The 18,111-nt window shown below is 36.3% G+C and overlaps 1 protein-coding gene across 1 annotated transcript in view; it reads left to right on the top strand.

Moving 5' to 3' along the window:
- LOC127455176 (thyroid peroxidase-like) overlaps positions 1–18,111 on the top strand; it is a 45,887-nt gene that overhangs the window by 7,893 nt on the left and 19,883 nt on the right. Inside the window, exons 5-7 of the mRNA XM_051722836.1 lie at positions 2,021–2,150; positions 3,701–3,907; positions 12,403–12,918. Of these exons, the coding sequence (XP_051578796.1) occupies positions 2,021–2,150; positions 3,701–3,907; positions 12,403–12,918 (853 nt within the window). The remainder of the gene's footprint in view (positions 1–2,020; positions 2,151–3,700; positions 3,908–12,402; positions 12,919–18,111) is intronic.

The raw sequence follows: 18,111 nt of genomic DNA, 5'->3' as shown, positions 1-18,111 counted from the left end.
TGTGATCCCTTTGGGTCTTCAGCATTAATTGATCATAAAATGTGATCTCATCTTCATCAAAGTCACAAGTATAGACGAACAAAATGTGCTTAAGCTAACAACACACAAACAGTTCTAATCTTTCATGTCTTTATTGAACACATCCCATTTAACATTCACAGAGCTGTGGAAAAAGTAAGTGAATCCTTGGAATTAATAACTGGTCAATCCTCCTTTGGCAGCAATAATCTCAAGCAAGCGTTTCCAGTAGCTGCGGATTAAACCTGCACAACGTTCAGAAGGAATTTTAGGATCATTCTTCCTTACAGAACTGCTTCAGCTCAGACATATTCTTAGGATGTCTGGTGTGAACGGCTTTCTTGAAGTCATTCCACAGCATCTCTATTGGGTTAAGGTCTGGGCTCTGACTGGGACACTCCAAAAGGTGGATTTTCTTTTTCTGAAGTCATTCTGTAGTGGATTTACTTCGATGTTTAGGGTCATTGTCCTGCTGCATCATCCAACGTCTACTGAGCCTCAGCTGGCACACAGCCACACTTGACATTATCCTGTAGGATATCTTCATAAACTTTGGAATACATTTTTCCCTCAATGATGGCAAGAGGTCCAGGCCCCGAAGCAGCCCCAAATCATGATGCTCCCTGCACCCTACTTCACCATTGGGATGTTTTCATGTTGGTATGCGGTGCCCATTTTATGCCATACATATTTCTGCGTGTTTTTCCCAAACAATTCAACCTTAGTTTCATTAGTCCACAAAACATTTTCCCAGTAGCGTTGTGGAGTGTCAAGGAGGTCTCTGGCAAACTTCAGGTGCGCAGCAATGATTTTGTTGGAAAGCAGCAGCTTCCTTCGTGGTGTCCTGCCATGGACACCATGCCTGTTCAATGTTTTCTGTATAGTAGACTCACGAACAGAGATGTTAACTAGTTCCAATAATTCCTTCAAGTTTTTATCTGTCACTCTAGGGCTCTTTTTTACCTCACTGAGCATTCTGCAGTTTGCCCTTTGAGTCATCTTGGCTGGACGGCCACTTCTAGGGAGAGTACCCACAGTACTAAATCATCTCCATTTGTCTAGCTGTGGACTGATGAATATCTAAGCTCTTCAAGATAACTTTGTAACCCTTTCCAGTATGAAAAGCAACAGTTCTTGATCGTAGGTCTTCTAAGATCTCCTTTTTTGCGAGGCATGGCCAATGTCAGCAGATGCTTCTTGTGAATAGCAAACTTAAAATTTTTAAGTGCTTTTTATAAGTCAAAGAAGCTCTAAACCACACCTCCAATCTCGTTTCACTAACTGGATGCCAGCTTTGCCAGCTTCTGACTCTAATTAGCTTTTGTTGATGTCATTAGCCTAGAGGCATTTTCCACAGCACTGTGAATGTTTAATGGGATGTGTTCGACGAACACATGAAAGATTATAATTGTTTGTGTGTTGTTAGCTTAAGCACATTGTGTTTGTCTATACTTGTGACTTTGATGAAGATGAGATCACATTTTATGACCAATTAATGCAGAAAACCAGCTAATTCCAAAGGGTTCACATACTTTTTCTTGCAACTGCATATTAGGTGTCTTTAACTACTATGTACTAACATTAAAATACAAACAATACAATGTATTTATTATGTAACTACATGTTGCTCTGCAAAATTCTCACAAAATTCACATTTGCTGCTACTGAAGTTGAGGTTCGGGTGGGTTTAGGGTTAGGGTTTAGATTAGTGTTAAGGGTTAGGGTTACAGGGTTAGGTGAACAGTGTAACTACAGATGTAATTGAATTGCAGGTAGTTTAAATGTAAGTACATAGTAATTAAAGACACCTTATATAATGTGGGATCTCAGCAAATGCAATGTAAGTAGCTGTTGCTTATGATGACAGATTTCTATGATTTCATGTAGTACTTTAATAAACAGCTGCGAAACGAATGTTTGCTTTGCCGTTCCTGATATTGCTTTGAAAATGTGACTTTCATGACACTTTTTAGATCCCATCCATTCATAATGTGTTATTTAGAAAGAACCCTCTCTGGGGAGCGGCCAACAGTGGTTTAACCCGATGGCTTGCTGCCGAGTACGAGGATGGAGAAAACCAACCCAAAGGCTGGAACACTGAGCGCCGATACAGCGGCTTCCAACTTCCTCCGGTAAGACCCGGAAGAACATGAAGTAAGGTGGGGGGGGAGGGCGCAAAGTTATAGAACATATATAATGTATAATATACAGTACAGTTATGTGGAGCAGGATTTTGGATCAATAAGATTAATTGGGCAGAGCTAGCCAGCATGACGCAAAATAGAAACCAAGCGAATGATAACTGAAAATGTGTTAGATATGTAAATATAGGTGTTCATATGTTAATGAGGTCATAGTTGTGACGTGTCCATTTCTAAAAAAAGCGTTTTGGCATGGTTTTGCTTAGTTTTTATAAATGGTCTGGGTGAATTTAGGAATAAGGTGTGAGTTGTTTTTTTATTTAAAGATGTTATCCATTCTTGTTAAGAAATCTCTTAGCATAGTTGCTTGTGATGTGTGATTATTTGTCTTCGGATTCAAAGAAGTCCTGCATGGATAAGAAGAAGGTTTATAATAAAAGCACTGTGAATGTCTGCCAAACACGCTTTGAGAAAATGTTGAATATTAAACACAGCAGAGCAGCCCAATCTCACATCAACCTGCGACACATTGGCCTTACCCTGCTCTATTATCGCATTAAAAAAGCAAGGCTATGCATGCTGTTTTAAATATGCACGACCCAAATGCATTGAAACATGAGTATCACTGCTGTGGCTCTGGAGTGAAACTATTGTTTTAATGAGGCAGAGGCCGCAACACTTCAATGCAAGAATTTTCAAATGTTTGTGTTGTCACTTTTCAAACTCGGCAGGGACGATTCAAGGGTGCTCACAAAAATGCATAGATCCAACTTAAGTAAATAAAAGTTTAATTTTGGGGATATCTTAGTGACATTTTAACAGACAAACAAACACTGGCTGAGGGGTGTAATGAGGTTTCCTTGACTGCCCACAAACACACACTCACAGATAACAGGGATTGTTTTGTCCCATTAATTCCATTTACCCGAGCGAAATCTCATGTTTCATATTCTTAAGCACAGACAGTCTGAAAGCACCATCACAGCAATTTTTATGCCACGATGGTGCTTTCAGACTGTCTGTTGCTTTTGAGTTTAGGTGCAAGGATTTGCTTTTACTCACACTTATTGTTAAAGGAATAGTTCACCCCAACATGATCATTCTCTCATCATTCTCATCAACATGCGTCAAGCGTGAGGAAGTGTAATCATGCTTCAAAACATGATCGCACCAAAGAGACTGCAGATGTCAAGATTTATAGCAACATTTTGGTCTGTTTCTCACCCAAAACAAATCGTGTCACTTCAGAAGACATGGATCAAACCACGAGAGTCATATGGATAACCTTTATGATGCCTTAATGTCCTTTTTGGAGCTTGAAAGTTTTGCATTGACTTGCAATAGATGGACAAAAACACAGTAGTCTTAAACTTTGACATGTATCTCGTCATTTAAAGATTGTCTTTATAAAATATTACATTTGCTTAGTAGCAAGTGGTTTTGACTATAAAGTGTAAAGTATAACGTTTTCTAAGAATATGAATCTTGTGTAATTCACTCTTGGCTGCTTTATGCATTACCGTCTGTTTCTATACTTGAAGGTTCGTGAGGTCAGTAGTAAAATCATGCGTGGCTCCAGTATGCAAGTCCTGGAAGATAACACTTATTCCCAGATGCTGGTGGATTGGGGCCAGTACATCGACCATGACATCTCCTTCACCCCGCAGAGCTCTAGTAAAGCTGCCTTTGCCAACGGTCTGGACTGTCTGCGCAGCTGTATCAATGCAAACCCCTGCTTCCCAATTCAGGTAACAACAACTGTCAACTAGATAGGTAAAGTTCGTCAAGACAAATTTTGATGTTGGCATGACAAAGCCTTGTCTGATAGTTTAAAGATGGATGGATGGATGGATGGATGGATGGATGGATGGATAGATGTGACATAACTGTATGACCGCATTGCCATGTTTGTGACCAAAACTCCAGATACCTTCAATGTGCTGAGCTGTGGGATGCAGCAAAAGTCAGCGAGATTTTTGATTCTATTTATAAATCTCGAAAACGGATCCTGCTGTTTAATTACATAACCAAAATTGTATTTTTCTTTCAATAAAGTTTTATCTTTAAGTGACAAAGTAAATCGCTACTTAAAAAGACAAGTAGCAATGAAGGGGGAGAGCAGGGATAAAAACACTTGTGGGTCTTTGTGCATTTATTCAGACATGTCAGTTATCTGTACACATGTCAATTATATTTATAACATCATCGATTCGGATACAATTAAACTGGAAATGCACATAGGATGATGTTATGTTGTTCATGATTTAAAAGCAGCTCTTACATTCATAAAGACGGGATCATCGCAGATGTTTTGTAATATTTTGATCAAAGAGCAGAAATCAACACAAACATTTGTAACTTCTGAATGGGAGATATTTATGGCGTGTGTACTCGCCGGTCACACGTCAGACTCACCGGCGTATGGAGATTAATCGTGGATAAAATCAATTAAATGTCCGCGAAAGTCAAATTTGGAAATATTTGTGCTGACCTCAGACCTGTATACACCTTTCCTGGGACACTGCATGCATCAAAAGCATTATTTGATGTTTTTCTTGATATCGCCATTCACCGCCATTGTTTTCTCCCGCTGATGGTCACAAATATGGCGGCTATGGGGAAAAAGTGACGTCACTGAAACAGGTCAATAATATGTTATTGTCTAGATCACTGCAAAAAATGTCAGTAATTTTAATGGTAAAAGAATGTAAAAATACTATAGTAAAAAACGGGTTAATGGGTAGTTACCGCAACATAGACAGTAAAAAATAGAACATTTAACAAGGCAATATGTGATTTTACGGTAAAATATTGCAAAACAAATTATTATTTTTTAGATGTAAAAAGTATCATTTTACCATATAATTAACTGTAAACTACTGTTACACCTAACGTTTAATTAAGGCATTCCCAGAAGTCCTTGCAAGTATATTTTATGGGAATAGTTATGTTGCTTCTTATTTTTATATCGTTTATGTACATCGGGGTGTTCTGCATTATATTTTATGTAGTTCAGTGAATGTTTATTTCATTATTTTAGTGTCACTTGTGTTATCCTGATGGTGTTTTGTGTTTGTGTGAGTGACACTGTAGTTACTATGGTGATTAACAATGCATTTTAAAGTGAAAAGAAGACTTTTATAGTTTCAGAAGGTTAGTATATCAAGCTTATATCATTGAATAAAATAAACAGTAGTGAACTGTAAAATATACTGGCATCAGAATCACATCCTGTAAAGCCTGAAACAAGGTCATCATTTTTTCTTGATACAATTTTTTTTTCTCTTTTATTTAAAGAATACACACATATATATATATATAGAAACATTCTTAATTTTTTCTATAGCTTTTTGTAATTTATGGCCAAAAGAGACCGCAGATGGGGCAAGTTGTCACACAGGGAAATTATCACAAAGGCTATATCTCGGAAATGATCATATTTGGCATCAAAAGTCCAACTGAGCAAAAATGTGTTTTCTCTGGCAGAGGTTTTTGTATGCTGTTGTCCATGACCTAGTTCAGAACCCTCTTTACCTAGAACAATTTTCGTGAATTTTACCCTCCAAAGAAAATTTTCACTTTCATATTTTTCTTATAACTCTTAGGTAAAAGAAATGAACACAATAAAACTACACTGGCATACATTAAGTCAAGGGTCAACTATAAGATGACATGCCCGTGCTATTGGGGTAAGTTGTCAACATTTCAACGTTTGTACAATATTTTATGGACAATAAAGTTGAAAACGTTCAATAGCTTGACTTTAAGGTACAGTAGTGGCCAAAAATATTGCCATCCTTGGTAAATATGCGCAAAGAAGGCTGTGAAAAAAATCTGCATTGTTTATCCCTTTGATCTTTCATTAAAGAAATTCACAAAAATCTAACCTTTAATTGAAGTAAAACAACTGAAACAGGGGAAATATCTCATTATTAAATAAATATTTTTCTCCAAAACACATTGGCCATAATTATTGTCACCCTTTTATTCAGTACTTTTTGCAACCTCCCTTTGCCAAGATAACAGCTCTGAGTCTTCTCTTATAATGCCTAATGAGGTTGGAGAACACCTGGCAAGGGATCTGAGACCATTCATCCATACAGAATCTCTACAGTTCCTTCAAATTCAGAGGTCCATGCTGGTGGACTCTCCTCTTCAGTTCACCACACAAATTTTCAATTTTTGTGTTGATTTTGATGTTTGTTTTGGATCACTCTCCTGCTGGAAGATCCAACCAGGCCCCATTGTAAGCTTTCTGGCAGAGGCAGTCAGATTTTTATTTTTTAATCTGTTGGTATATGATAGAGTCCATGATGCCATGTATCCAAACAGGATGTCCAGGACCTCTGGCAGAAAAACAGCCCCACTACATTAAAGATCCTGCACCACATTTAAACACGGTCATTGGGTACTTCATAATCTCTGTGTGCGCCAAACCCATCTCTAGTGTTTGCTGCCAAAAAGCTCTTTTTTTGTTACATCTGACCATAGAACCTGGTCGCATTTGAAGTTCCAGTAGTGTCTGGCAAATTGAAGACGCTTGAGTTTGTTGTTGGAAGAGAGCAGAGGCTTTTTTTCTTGAAACCCTCCCAAACAACTTGTGGTGATGTAGGTGATGTCTGATTTATTTATTTTTTTTTAACTTTCTGACCCCAAGACCCAAATAATTTCTAAAATTCTCCAGCTGTGATCCTTGGAGATTCTTTGGCCACTGGAATCATCTTCCTCACTGTGTGTGGAGACAATACAGACATACGTCCTTTTCCAGGCCGATTCTTAAGATCTCCAGTTGATTGGAACTTCTTAATTATTGCCCTGATTGTGGAAATGGGTATTTTCAATGCTTTGGCTATTTTCTTATAGCCACTTCCTCATTTTGTGAAGCTCAACAATCTTTTGCCGCACATCAGAACTATGTTCTTTAGTCTTACCCACTGTGATTGATGATTAAGGGAATTTGGCTTGTGTGTTACCTCATATTTATACCCCTGTGAATCAGGAAGTCATGGCTAAACAATTTCATGTTCCTAGTCACCCAGGTGCACTAAAAAATTTAAAATATGAATGGGAATATACTTCAGATATATTTTACTCATAAGAATTTCTAGGGGTGCCAATTATTGTGGCCAATGTGTTTTGGAGAAAAATATTTATTTAATAATGAGATGTTTCTCCTCTATCAATTGTTTAACTTCAATTAAAGGTTAGATTTTTGTGAATTTTTTGAATGAAAGAGCAAAAGGATAAACAACACAGATTTTTTTTCACAGACTTCTTTGCTCATATTTACCAAGGGTGCCAATATTGTAGATGGCTATACAGGAATTTACTTTCAAAAATAAATCTACTGGTGTAAAATGTGTGACAACTAGCCCCATTATCCCCTATATATACAGTATATAAATGTACCATTGAAATCTGACAATAATGGTATCATAAATTGTACAAAAATAGACATTTTGCCTATTTAGTTAACTTTAGGTTACAAAAACTTGCACAATTTGGGTTTTTCTATAGCCTTTGCTGACGCTAAAATCTAAAGAGCAGGGTGGGCAACATAATGCTGATACGTATATACGTAAAAAAAAAAAAATAAATTACCTAGTTGCTGAAATGAACACTTATTCAACATCATATTTACTCAAAAGTAACTGAAAAATCATTTAAAAATGGAAAATATTCATTATCCATTGACAAGACCAAGGGAACATGGTTCAGAATGAGTCAATCTGGATGATATATTAAACAATCCCTAAAGCTATCACTAACTGTATATTTATTGTCGGTCCTGCTAATGCTAATGCATGCCATTACGAATACAATGAAGATGATTGAGAGGCGGGATTTCCTTTCCTACAGTCCCTATTCATATTTCTGTGTTCTGTGTCAAGTCATGTTATGCTGTCTCTGGTGTTGGGTATTATTAATCACAAGCAACATCTATTTACATATCAGAGTCTTTCTGGCAGTCAGTTTTCTAGTATTCTCTTGATAAGACACTCCCCAAGACATTTCATTAGAATAATCTCACGCTTTGACATTCCACGTCACTTTCAGACTCCTTTGACAGAAGTCATTTTGATTAAACAGATAAAATGCCATGCATTTTCTCCAGGGTAAAGTTACTGTCTAACACTCATTGTCTGATATTGACTGTCTCTCGTGAGTCAGCGGTGGGAATATATTTAACTCAGAGGACAGTTCAGGACTGTTGGTTTGGAATGTCAAAGATGAACCCATGAATGAGGCATATCATTATACAGCATATATATTTTGATTACTTCTCCAGGAAACCACAAATGCCATTGGAAATGGAGGCTACAGTGGCAATTTTTGGTCATAGTTGGATCCTTTAGGGGAGAAACTGCTCATAAAAATGTAGAGAATATTACTGAGTCCGTGCTGGTTTGTAACTAATCTGAGTGTCCCCAGCCAGAGGCAAGGAGACGACTTCCATAGATATGCATAACAGCATTTTATTCATGTCCACCCTAAGCCCCTGCACACACTGCATGTTGGATATTAGTACTCCAGTAAATGACAAACAGAAAATAAACTAAAGGATTTGAGATTAATCTTGCAACTGAGAACATTCCAGAGGAAAAAGTGATTGCTTTGAGGTTGATCTGCCAAAACTCAGGAGACTTAAAGGAATATTCCAAGTTCAATACAAGTTAAGCTAAATCGACAGTATTTGTGGCATAACATTGATTAATATAAAATTAATTTAGACTCGTCCCTCCTTTTGTTTAAAATAGCACAAATTCTGGGTTACAGTGAGACACTTACAATGGAAGTGAATGGGGCCAATCAGTAAACGTTAAAATACTCACTGGTTCAAAAGTATAGACACAAGACATAAACAATATGCTTATTAACATGATTTTAGTGTGACAAAATAGCTTACTAACCGTTTCTGTGTAAAGCTATGTTTCATTGCCATGACGACGTAAAACCATGAACCCTGTAATCCTGCAAAATTACGTTTAAAACAACTTTACATCTGAAATAATACACAAGTGTTAACAGAAGAATGAATGTAAGTGCTTTTATAAAATAACAAGCTTCACATTTCTGCATTTAAACCCTCTAAAAAATTGTCCCCATTCACTTCGATTGCAAGCGCTTCACTGTACCCTCTATTTTTGCTTTTTTAAAAGAAAAAGACAGACGAGTCGAAGTAATTTTTTGTGGTAATCAATATTATGCCACAAATGCTGTCGATTTAACTTAACTTGTATTGAACCCGGAATATTCCTTTTACGGAGTTCTGAGTTTCACTTTTCTAAAACAAAATAAAGAGGCATTCGCAACCCATTTGACGTTATTCTGAATGAAACAGAATATTCAATGGAAAACACTGCAGGGCAGGACTTCGTTTTATCCATCGGGAATTAATATTGGATGATGAAACGTGGGCGTTAAAAACCAGAAAGGAGCCAGAGCTGAATGTGAGTTTGGCCACAATGCTAGGGTGTATGTGGTTGCTAAGCTGTTCTGAGTGGTTTTTAATTTGCTGCAGTTGCAAAAGTGTTTCCAGGTGGTGGTTACTGGCACATGTCAAAAGAGTCTAGCCACAAATCTCAGGATATGGCTCTGGTGCCACCTTCAATGTAAGACCGTGACATTTTTTTTAACTTGTCTTATTGTACAGAAGACAAAAATCCAACTGTTTAGAAAAGTGACAGCACACCTCTTCTATGGGATGGGATGAGTTACGCTGCAAAGTTTAATGTTTAGGGGTTTAATGGTTAGGAATTCTTGAATTTTGAATGTCCACTGTGTGGCGCTAAAAGCGAGTTAAATGTTCTCCCAAACAGATTAAGTTTTTATGGTTAATGCTCTATCGAGTTTTAAATAAACAAACCCAACCTCCTTAACCCAAAGATTTCCTGTTTCAGTGGCATACCCAAAATTAAAGGCTTATACCTCGTAAACAAAAACAAAAAAAAAAACACGGTCAAGTGTTTGGTATCATTGGTATATTGTTGCTACAACAAAGCAATCAAAAGTTATAGTATTCCAAAAATAATTTATCATAGTGTCCAAAAACGTCTCCATATGGCCAAAAACATCTCCAAACAAATAAAACATAATAATTGTACATAAGAACTAATTACACATGCAAACACAACAATGACTAAAGGTTTGCATAGCATGCAGACATGATATTAGTATTGAGACTTCACAGAATGAGTTTCATTCTGTGCCATTTGAGTCATCGAGTCTGTGTCATGTACTTGGCGCCATCTGCTGGTGGCCATATGTAATATTGTGCTTCATGTGGATTATCTAATGATCTATGCATTCGATTACCTTGTGTGTGGGCGCGTTTGAAAGATAATCACATCCTCTAAGTAATGGTATGTAATATTTATGTTCTGTTTATTTTTTTGTTAAGTTAAAAGCAAAAATGTGGCTTATAAGCAAATAGTCTGCACTTATATAGTGCTTTTTTAACCTTAGCAGTTTTTCAAAGCACTTTAGACTGTGATGCATTCACACACCAATGATGGCAAAGCTGCCATGCAAGGTGCTGGCCTACCATTGGGAGCAACTTGGGGTTCAGTGTCTTGCCAAATGACACTTTACCATGTTGAGCCATGTGAGCTGGGAATTGAACCACCAACCCTGTGATTAGTGGCCAACCTGCTCTACCACTTGAGCCAGAGGCTGGTTGTATTCATCTCTTTGAGAAATAATGCCACGATACGTACAACGAGACACGTAAAAATCATTTTGCAATAAAACCCTAACCTGTATGAGCAATTATAATAGTGATGCATGTCTTAGCAAACACTACTAATGAAAGAGTCTCTTTTAGTGTCTATTAAAAATACATGGTGATTCTGGGAAAATAAATTGGCACTGTGTATTTGTTCTTTAGCCAAAACGTCTTGTAGACTCAAAACAAAGGCGTTTTCAGCATCTATGTGAGTGGCCCCTGAGCACAAGAGCTATTTTAAGAGAGAATACCCCATTCTCCAGAGCACTACATCCTAATTGAACAGATAGCAGCTTGCCTGTAATTTCACACTGAGAAGGGCTTTTTGTTTCTGAGGTGCTGCCCTGAGCCTCAGTGCCTGTACCACACTTTAACAGCGAGTGAGTGTCTGTGTGTGTGTGAACTCTTATTCCCTGAAATCAATGCTCGAATGCAGAAACAACAGTGAGGGGAGGGTGAAGAGTACTTTTAAATGTTAAAAATGACAAGAGAAGCTTTTGCAAAGTGGGCGATGAACTGTCAGCTTGATTTGACCCATGCATCATGCTGCACTGGGCCAAAGATCCAGAATGGATGTTGTGTACTTGATGTGCACTTTGTAGGGGCCAAATTAAAGACACATCCAAGCTCTAAAATCAAGCATTTAGTGGCAGCGAGGCATGTTAGGTGGAAATTAAATTATATCAACTCATCAAGTCACAGTCTACAAATCTGTGTTTTAGTTTAATCTCATCATTGATTTGTAAACATTATGCACTAATGCACATTTAGAAGCATACTGCATTGATTTGGTTTTCATTGCTATTTGCAGATAATTAGATAATCTTAGCAAAGTTTTTTTTTTTTTTTTTGCTTATTATAGAGTGCTTGGGATCATATATTTACTTCAGTAAATATAGTCTTGCAGCTGAAGAAATCCTATAAAAAGCTGATTTACTGTATAAGTAAATGCACTTTCTAAAAGTAATTTCTACATGGTTAATGACTACATTTTATTGTATTTTTTCTATTTTATTTTTGTGCAAAATTTTATTAAAAACCTAATGATTTTCAAGTGGCTGTTTTAAATGTCATTGGTGTTATGCAGTTAATCAAATTAGCATCCCATTTTCTTCAGTAGACTGGATAATTTTCTGATATAGAGATAAATGCAAGTTCAAATGAACATTTGGTTTGCATAATATACGCCACCTTTATGTAAATCAGCTTAATCATGAAATTGTTAAGTTTACCTGAAATTAGGTATAGCACCGCTGACAAAAGGACATGTAAGTAAATTAAACTTGAAAAGAAAAGTTCATCAAGACAAACTTTGATGTTGACAGAACTTGATGTTTTTAGGTGAAAAAATGTGGAGCTTATAAAGGCCTTATAGATAGATAGATAGAGAGAAGGACTGTATGCTTGGGTGAAATGGACATGTTTTTGTTAGATTCACATGAAAACTGAATTAGGAATTTCCAATGAATACTGAATGTACAGCATCTGTTTCTCTCTCTTTCTCTCTGTGTGTCACAGATTTCCCAAAATGATAAACTGTCTAGGGGTAAGAGCTGTCTTCCATTTTTCCGCTCTTCACCCGCCTGCACAAACAGTCAGACACACACTCCACACGGTGACTCACAACACACTCTACAGCGACAACAAATGAATTCAGCGACTTCCTTCATCGACGCCTCCACCGTCTACGGTCAATCAGCACTGCTCGAGAAAACACTGCGGAATCTCTCGAGCACTGATGGTCTGCTGGCTGTCAACAGTAAATACAGTGATAAGGGCCGCTCGTACCTGCCGTTTGTCCCTGCTCGCCCGTCTGCGTGCTTCCAGGAGCCCGGTTCAGGGTCGGGTGAGCGGGTCGAATGTTTTGCGGCGGGTGACAGCAGGGTCAATGAAATTCTCACCTTGTCTGCCCTCCACACACTCTGGGTGAGAGAACACAACCGCGTGGCCACACACCTGAAACGACTCAATCCTCACTGGGGGTCAGAGGTCACCTACCAGGAGACACGCAAACTCATTGGTGCACTGCATCAGGTAACAGACAGCACTACACTATTAGATACACTATTATTTTGACATATACCATGGTAATAACATGTATTTTGTCATATATCATGGTAATACCATGTCTTTTGTCAAATATCATGGTAATAACTGTTTTTACATATACCATGGTAATAACATATATTTTGTCATATATCATGGTAATAACTGTTTTTACATATACCATGGCAATACCATGCTTTGTCATATAACATGGTAATAACTTTTTTTACATACACCATAATGTTTTGTTTGTTTTTTTTTTATTATTTTTTTTTTTACATGTACCATGGTAATACCATGTTTTGTCATATATCATGGTAATACTATTTTTTTTTTTTTTTTTTTTTTACATATACCATTGTAATATCATATTTTGTCATATATCATGGTAATAACTGTTTTTACATATACCATAGTTATACCATGTTTTGTCAAATATCATGGTAATACTAGATTTTTAATACCAGTTTTACCATGGTATTTTTTTAAATGCATTTTTTTAATAAAAAAAAAAATGTTTTATTTATAACACAGTAATGCACAATACATAGTATTATGTATTACCATACATTTGACAAATACCATAGTAATACCATATTTTTGACATATCATTGCAATACCTTGGTTTTTTTTTTTTTTTTTTTTTGTACATATAGCATGTATTACCATACTTCCGACATATACCACGGTAATAAGATGTTGTTGTTTTTTTACATAGTATTATAGTATTACCATGGCTTTGGGGCATTTACAATAGTATTACCATGCATACCATTTATTTCCCCACTTTAATTTCCACTATCAGCTCTTTTAACTTTTTTAACTATTCATTAAAATGACAACTTCTGTCTAGAAGAGAAATGCCCTGGTGCAGTATTTGAATTTTTTTTTTTATCTGTAATAAATGTAATAAAAAGAGAAAATGTATGCAAAATGCATTCCAGAAATTACTGCAGCCTCACAAACTTGACCTCCAATGGGCAGCATTGATTATAAACGCCTGTAATTTTAGGTCTCACGATTATCACCACTAGCCAAAAATCAGCATTCAGAATAGAAAATAAGCTCACAGACTGACAGTTCTGAATGTGATGAATTTTTGTACACAGCTTGATGGTGGAATATTACTAAAATCAGTGTTTACATGGTTTACAGCCACATATAAATACATAGAAACAGGCAACATTCACATCATAGTTCAATTATATTGGTAAAGACCAGTGTCTGATACAGGTTATATTTAAAGATCATGTGAACAACCCTTACATTAAAAAAAAAAAAAAAAAAAAAAACATATTTGAGCAGAAAATTTGAATTGGGCACTTGAGATTTGGAGTATGAATTTAGCCCTAGATGGATGCAGTTAATCCCGCTACAAAGTCAAGCATCAGTGTTCACAGTCACATATGGCACAGAGCTTTCCTCTTGTCTGAAAGTGTCCAATTAAGGACTGATCTACAGTTTCAAAAACATGTTGTGCTTAGGGAGAAATCTCATTTATTATACGGCAGCTTTGTACTGCAGTAGATTTCATGTGACAGCTGGCCAGCTTTAGTGTAGGAGGAACGATTGATGTTGCTTTAACTTGTGTTACACGATTCAGAGATGGGCTGGTTACATTAACATTTCACACAGATGTGTTCTACTAGTACACTGTCTCTTATGTAGTCCTGATATGACCTATTATTGAAAATAGATCACTTTGTAAATGGGATCAAAAATACATATAAAATGTAATTCGTACAGACAATGACTTGAATATATCTCTTGTATGATGGCCATGCTTTTAATTTCTGAAGTGGGGCTTAAAGTCAAAATTGTCTAGGTGGCGTAAATATCTAGAGGCTGAAATTCTAGTAAAATTTCACAATGATCTGTCATTCACTTCTGTTCAAAACGCAAGTACAGATATCTATATATAATTAATATCAGCTATAAACTTCTTACTAGTGAAATTGTTCTTGTTTATATCAATAATTACATTGTTACTTGTGCAAATGTCCATTCCTGATATCAACAATGGCATTATAACTAGTGAAAATGTTAATTCTTGATCTAAAAAATTATGTCATTGTGGGGGGGAGGGGTGGTGATTGTATTGCGCCTTGGGCGAAATCCGCTTCAACGCCCCCAGAGTTGTTTGTTGACTGTGGGGGGCGGGGGGGGTCACAGTAGAGTCACTCCTGTTAAAAATGCAAGTACAGATACTGTATCTGTAATTAATTAATATCAATATCATGTACTTTTTATTAGTAAAACGTATTCTGGATATCAGCAGTGGACTAACTACTAGTGAAAATGATCATTCTTGATATAAAAAATATTACGGAAGTAGCCATTCTTGAAATATTTTTTTTTATTATTATTTGAACTAGTAAAAAAACAGTTCACATTTGATCTGTCATACACTCTTCTATAATTAAATTTTTGACCAGTTCACATTCCAAAAACACATATCAGTTATGTACTTCTTACTAGTAAAAACAAAAACATTATTATTATTGATATCTGTAGCTGCATTTTCACTAGTAGAACATTCACATTCACAATGATCTTTAATCACTCCTATTCAAAACCCAAGTACAGATACTATATCTATAATTAATTAATATCAGCTATGCAATTTTTACTAGTAAAAATTATTCTTGATAACAGCAATGGACTTACTACTAGTTTAAATGCTAATTCTTGATCTAAAATATGATGTCATTGCTCATGGAAATAACCATATTACCATAAATACCATTAACCATAAATAACCATTCTTAATATAAAAATTTACATTTTTACTAGTAAAAAACATTTCACATTTGATCTGTCATTCATTCATCTTAAAACACAATTACAGATATCTATAATACATTTTTACTAGTTGAAATTCCAAATACTGTTATCAACAACTGAATTACAATAAGTACATTTGTTAATTCTTGATACTGTAATTTGGTTTTCACTAGTGGCACTGTTAATTTCAGATAGTTTTAATGTGATTGTAACTAGTAGGAAAGCCTTTTGAGATCTTTAATTACTGTTCGAATATTGATATCTGAAATCCATTCCCAGATGTCTGAAATACCAAAACTAACACGTTAAATAAAACTGAGTATTTTTACTAGTTGTAATTCAGTTGTTGATATCAGGAATGGACATTTGCACTAGTAACAAAGTAATTATTGATATAATATATAAATAAATAAATATAATTTTGCAATAGTAAGAAGTACATACCTGATATGTGTATTTGGAATTTCAACTTGTACAAATTAATTATAGATATCTGTAATTGTGTTTATAAGAAGAGTGTATGACAGATCAAATGTGAAATGTTTTTTTACTAGTTAAATTAAATTTTTTATATCAAGAATGGTAATTTCCATGGGAAATGACATCATTTTTTATATCAATAATTAGCATTTTCACTAGTAGCAATTCCATTGCTGAGAACAAGAATTATTTCAATAGCATTTTAACTAGTGAAAATTGAATTGTAAATATCTGTCCTTCAGTTCCTGGACATAATTAACTATCGAAATGGCTTGCGATAGGGGATAATTATGGAGGTACAACTTCGTTTAGGCCAGTGAAGTTTCATTCTTTGGAGCAGCAATAAAAAAAGATTCGCCACACTGGTCAGAGAAGAAATTCAGGGCTTAAAGGCCTTGAGCCGTAAATCTTAAACCCTCTCCTCTCCGAAACAAAGACACTTTTGATCACTCTCACAAGCATCTTTAAGGTTGAATGCTGCCCAGGCCCCATAAATTAAAGTGGCAGAGAAAGTGACTCTAAAGTTGTGTAGAAGCAAAGGATACAGCACACTTAAGCACTGTTTTAACAAAGTCCCACAGGGGCTAACTTCACACAACCAGTAAAAATAGCTTCCAGTCACCAGAGAAGCAGCGATATTACCGTGTTATGGACAGTGAGTTTTGATTTATACGCCCCCTCGGTGGAGGCCAAGCTGTCAGTCAGACATGGCTTTGTAAACTCTGCTTTAGCATCTCTGTGCTATACACCGCAGTTCTCGAGGTGAAACGCTGGACAATTTTCATAAACAGCGATAAGAGTGAATGAATTTTTGAGGCGTGTCACAGAGAATTGAGCCATACAACCTCATCTTATCTCTACATGCACAGGGATATCCCAAATGACCATCACACACAGATATTTAACTGAATGTACAATATCCCACATAGCAGTCTCATCAACAGTAGTGCAAAAATAGAGAATAATATCATTTAGCAAACCTTTGGATTGTGAACACCGAGGCAAATGTAAGTGTAATCATTATGTTGGCTTGACAAAGTCAACATACTGTTATTCTATAGACATGGTTAGGGTTTTTTTCCAAATCCCTAAACCAAGACCAAACATTTCTGACTTTAACATGTCCTAGAGCTTTTAAGCTACATTAACTAAATTTGGCACAGACCTTCAGACTGTTGAAACTCTGGTTGCTGTGACTTTTCTAACTGATCAGAATTACGGTTTTCACACATCAGGCGATCAAAAATCCCCCAAATCCCATAGATCTAAATTTAAAACAGGCCAAGGCTGTTTCTCAATATGCATTCTTTTGTGTTATTACATTCTCGAGGACTCGTTCGGCGTCATCATCCACTGCTAAAGTTCAATTCCAATACACAAGAACGCAAGTACCGAGAATGCATAAAATCACCTGGATGTGTTCTTGATCACGCCAAATATCGAGGATGCATCGGATGGTGATTTGTGAGCAAGAACCCGGTACTACGGTGGCAGACAAAGGACATTTATCATTGTGTTTTACCCACTGATATATCAGTGGTTTTACCTCAAGAGTTTCCAGCTGTAAGCTCGTGAAAGTCTGACGGATCGTGAGAGTCATACTTTGTCAACATGTGTTGTTTTCTTGGGCATCATTTTAATATAGCAATAAACACATAAAGGAAATGAGTGTTTACAGACGTTATTCTTTTAAAGTGTTACTAGTCCTGCAAAACCTCACTGGTGTGATGATAATACCAGTAGTTCTCTCACTGCCTTCAAATGTACTGTGACGATTAATTTTGCAACAGGAAGATCGCAGCACATCTCAAAGCTCGCAATAGATGCTTTCTATGTCCTCTTGTCCTTCCCGAGTTTGTTCTACCAAGGTGGCTTGACAAGACAGTCACCACGAGAACGCAAGTCTGTTCTCTGCAT

The sequence above is a fragment of the Myxocyprinus asiaticus genome, chromosome 17, assembly GCF_019703515.2.
Source record: "Myxocyprinus asiaticus isolate MX2 ecotype Aquarium Trade chromosome 17, UBuf_Myxa_2, whole genome shotgun sequence".
Classification (NCBI taxonomy): Eukaryota; Metazoa; Chordata; class Actinopteri; order Cypriniformes; family Catostomidae; genus Myxocyprinus; species Myxocyprinus asiaticus.
This window is presented reverse-complemented; position numbering and strand designations above follow the sequence as displayed.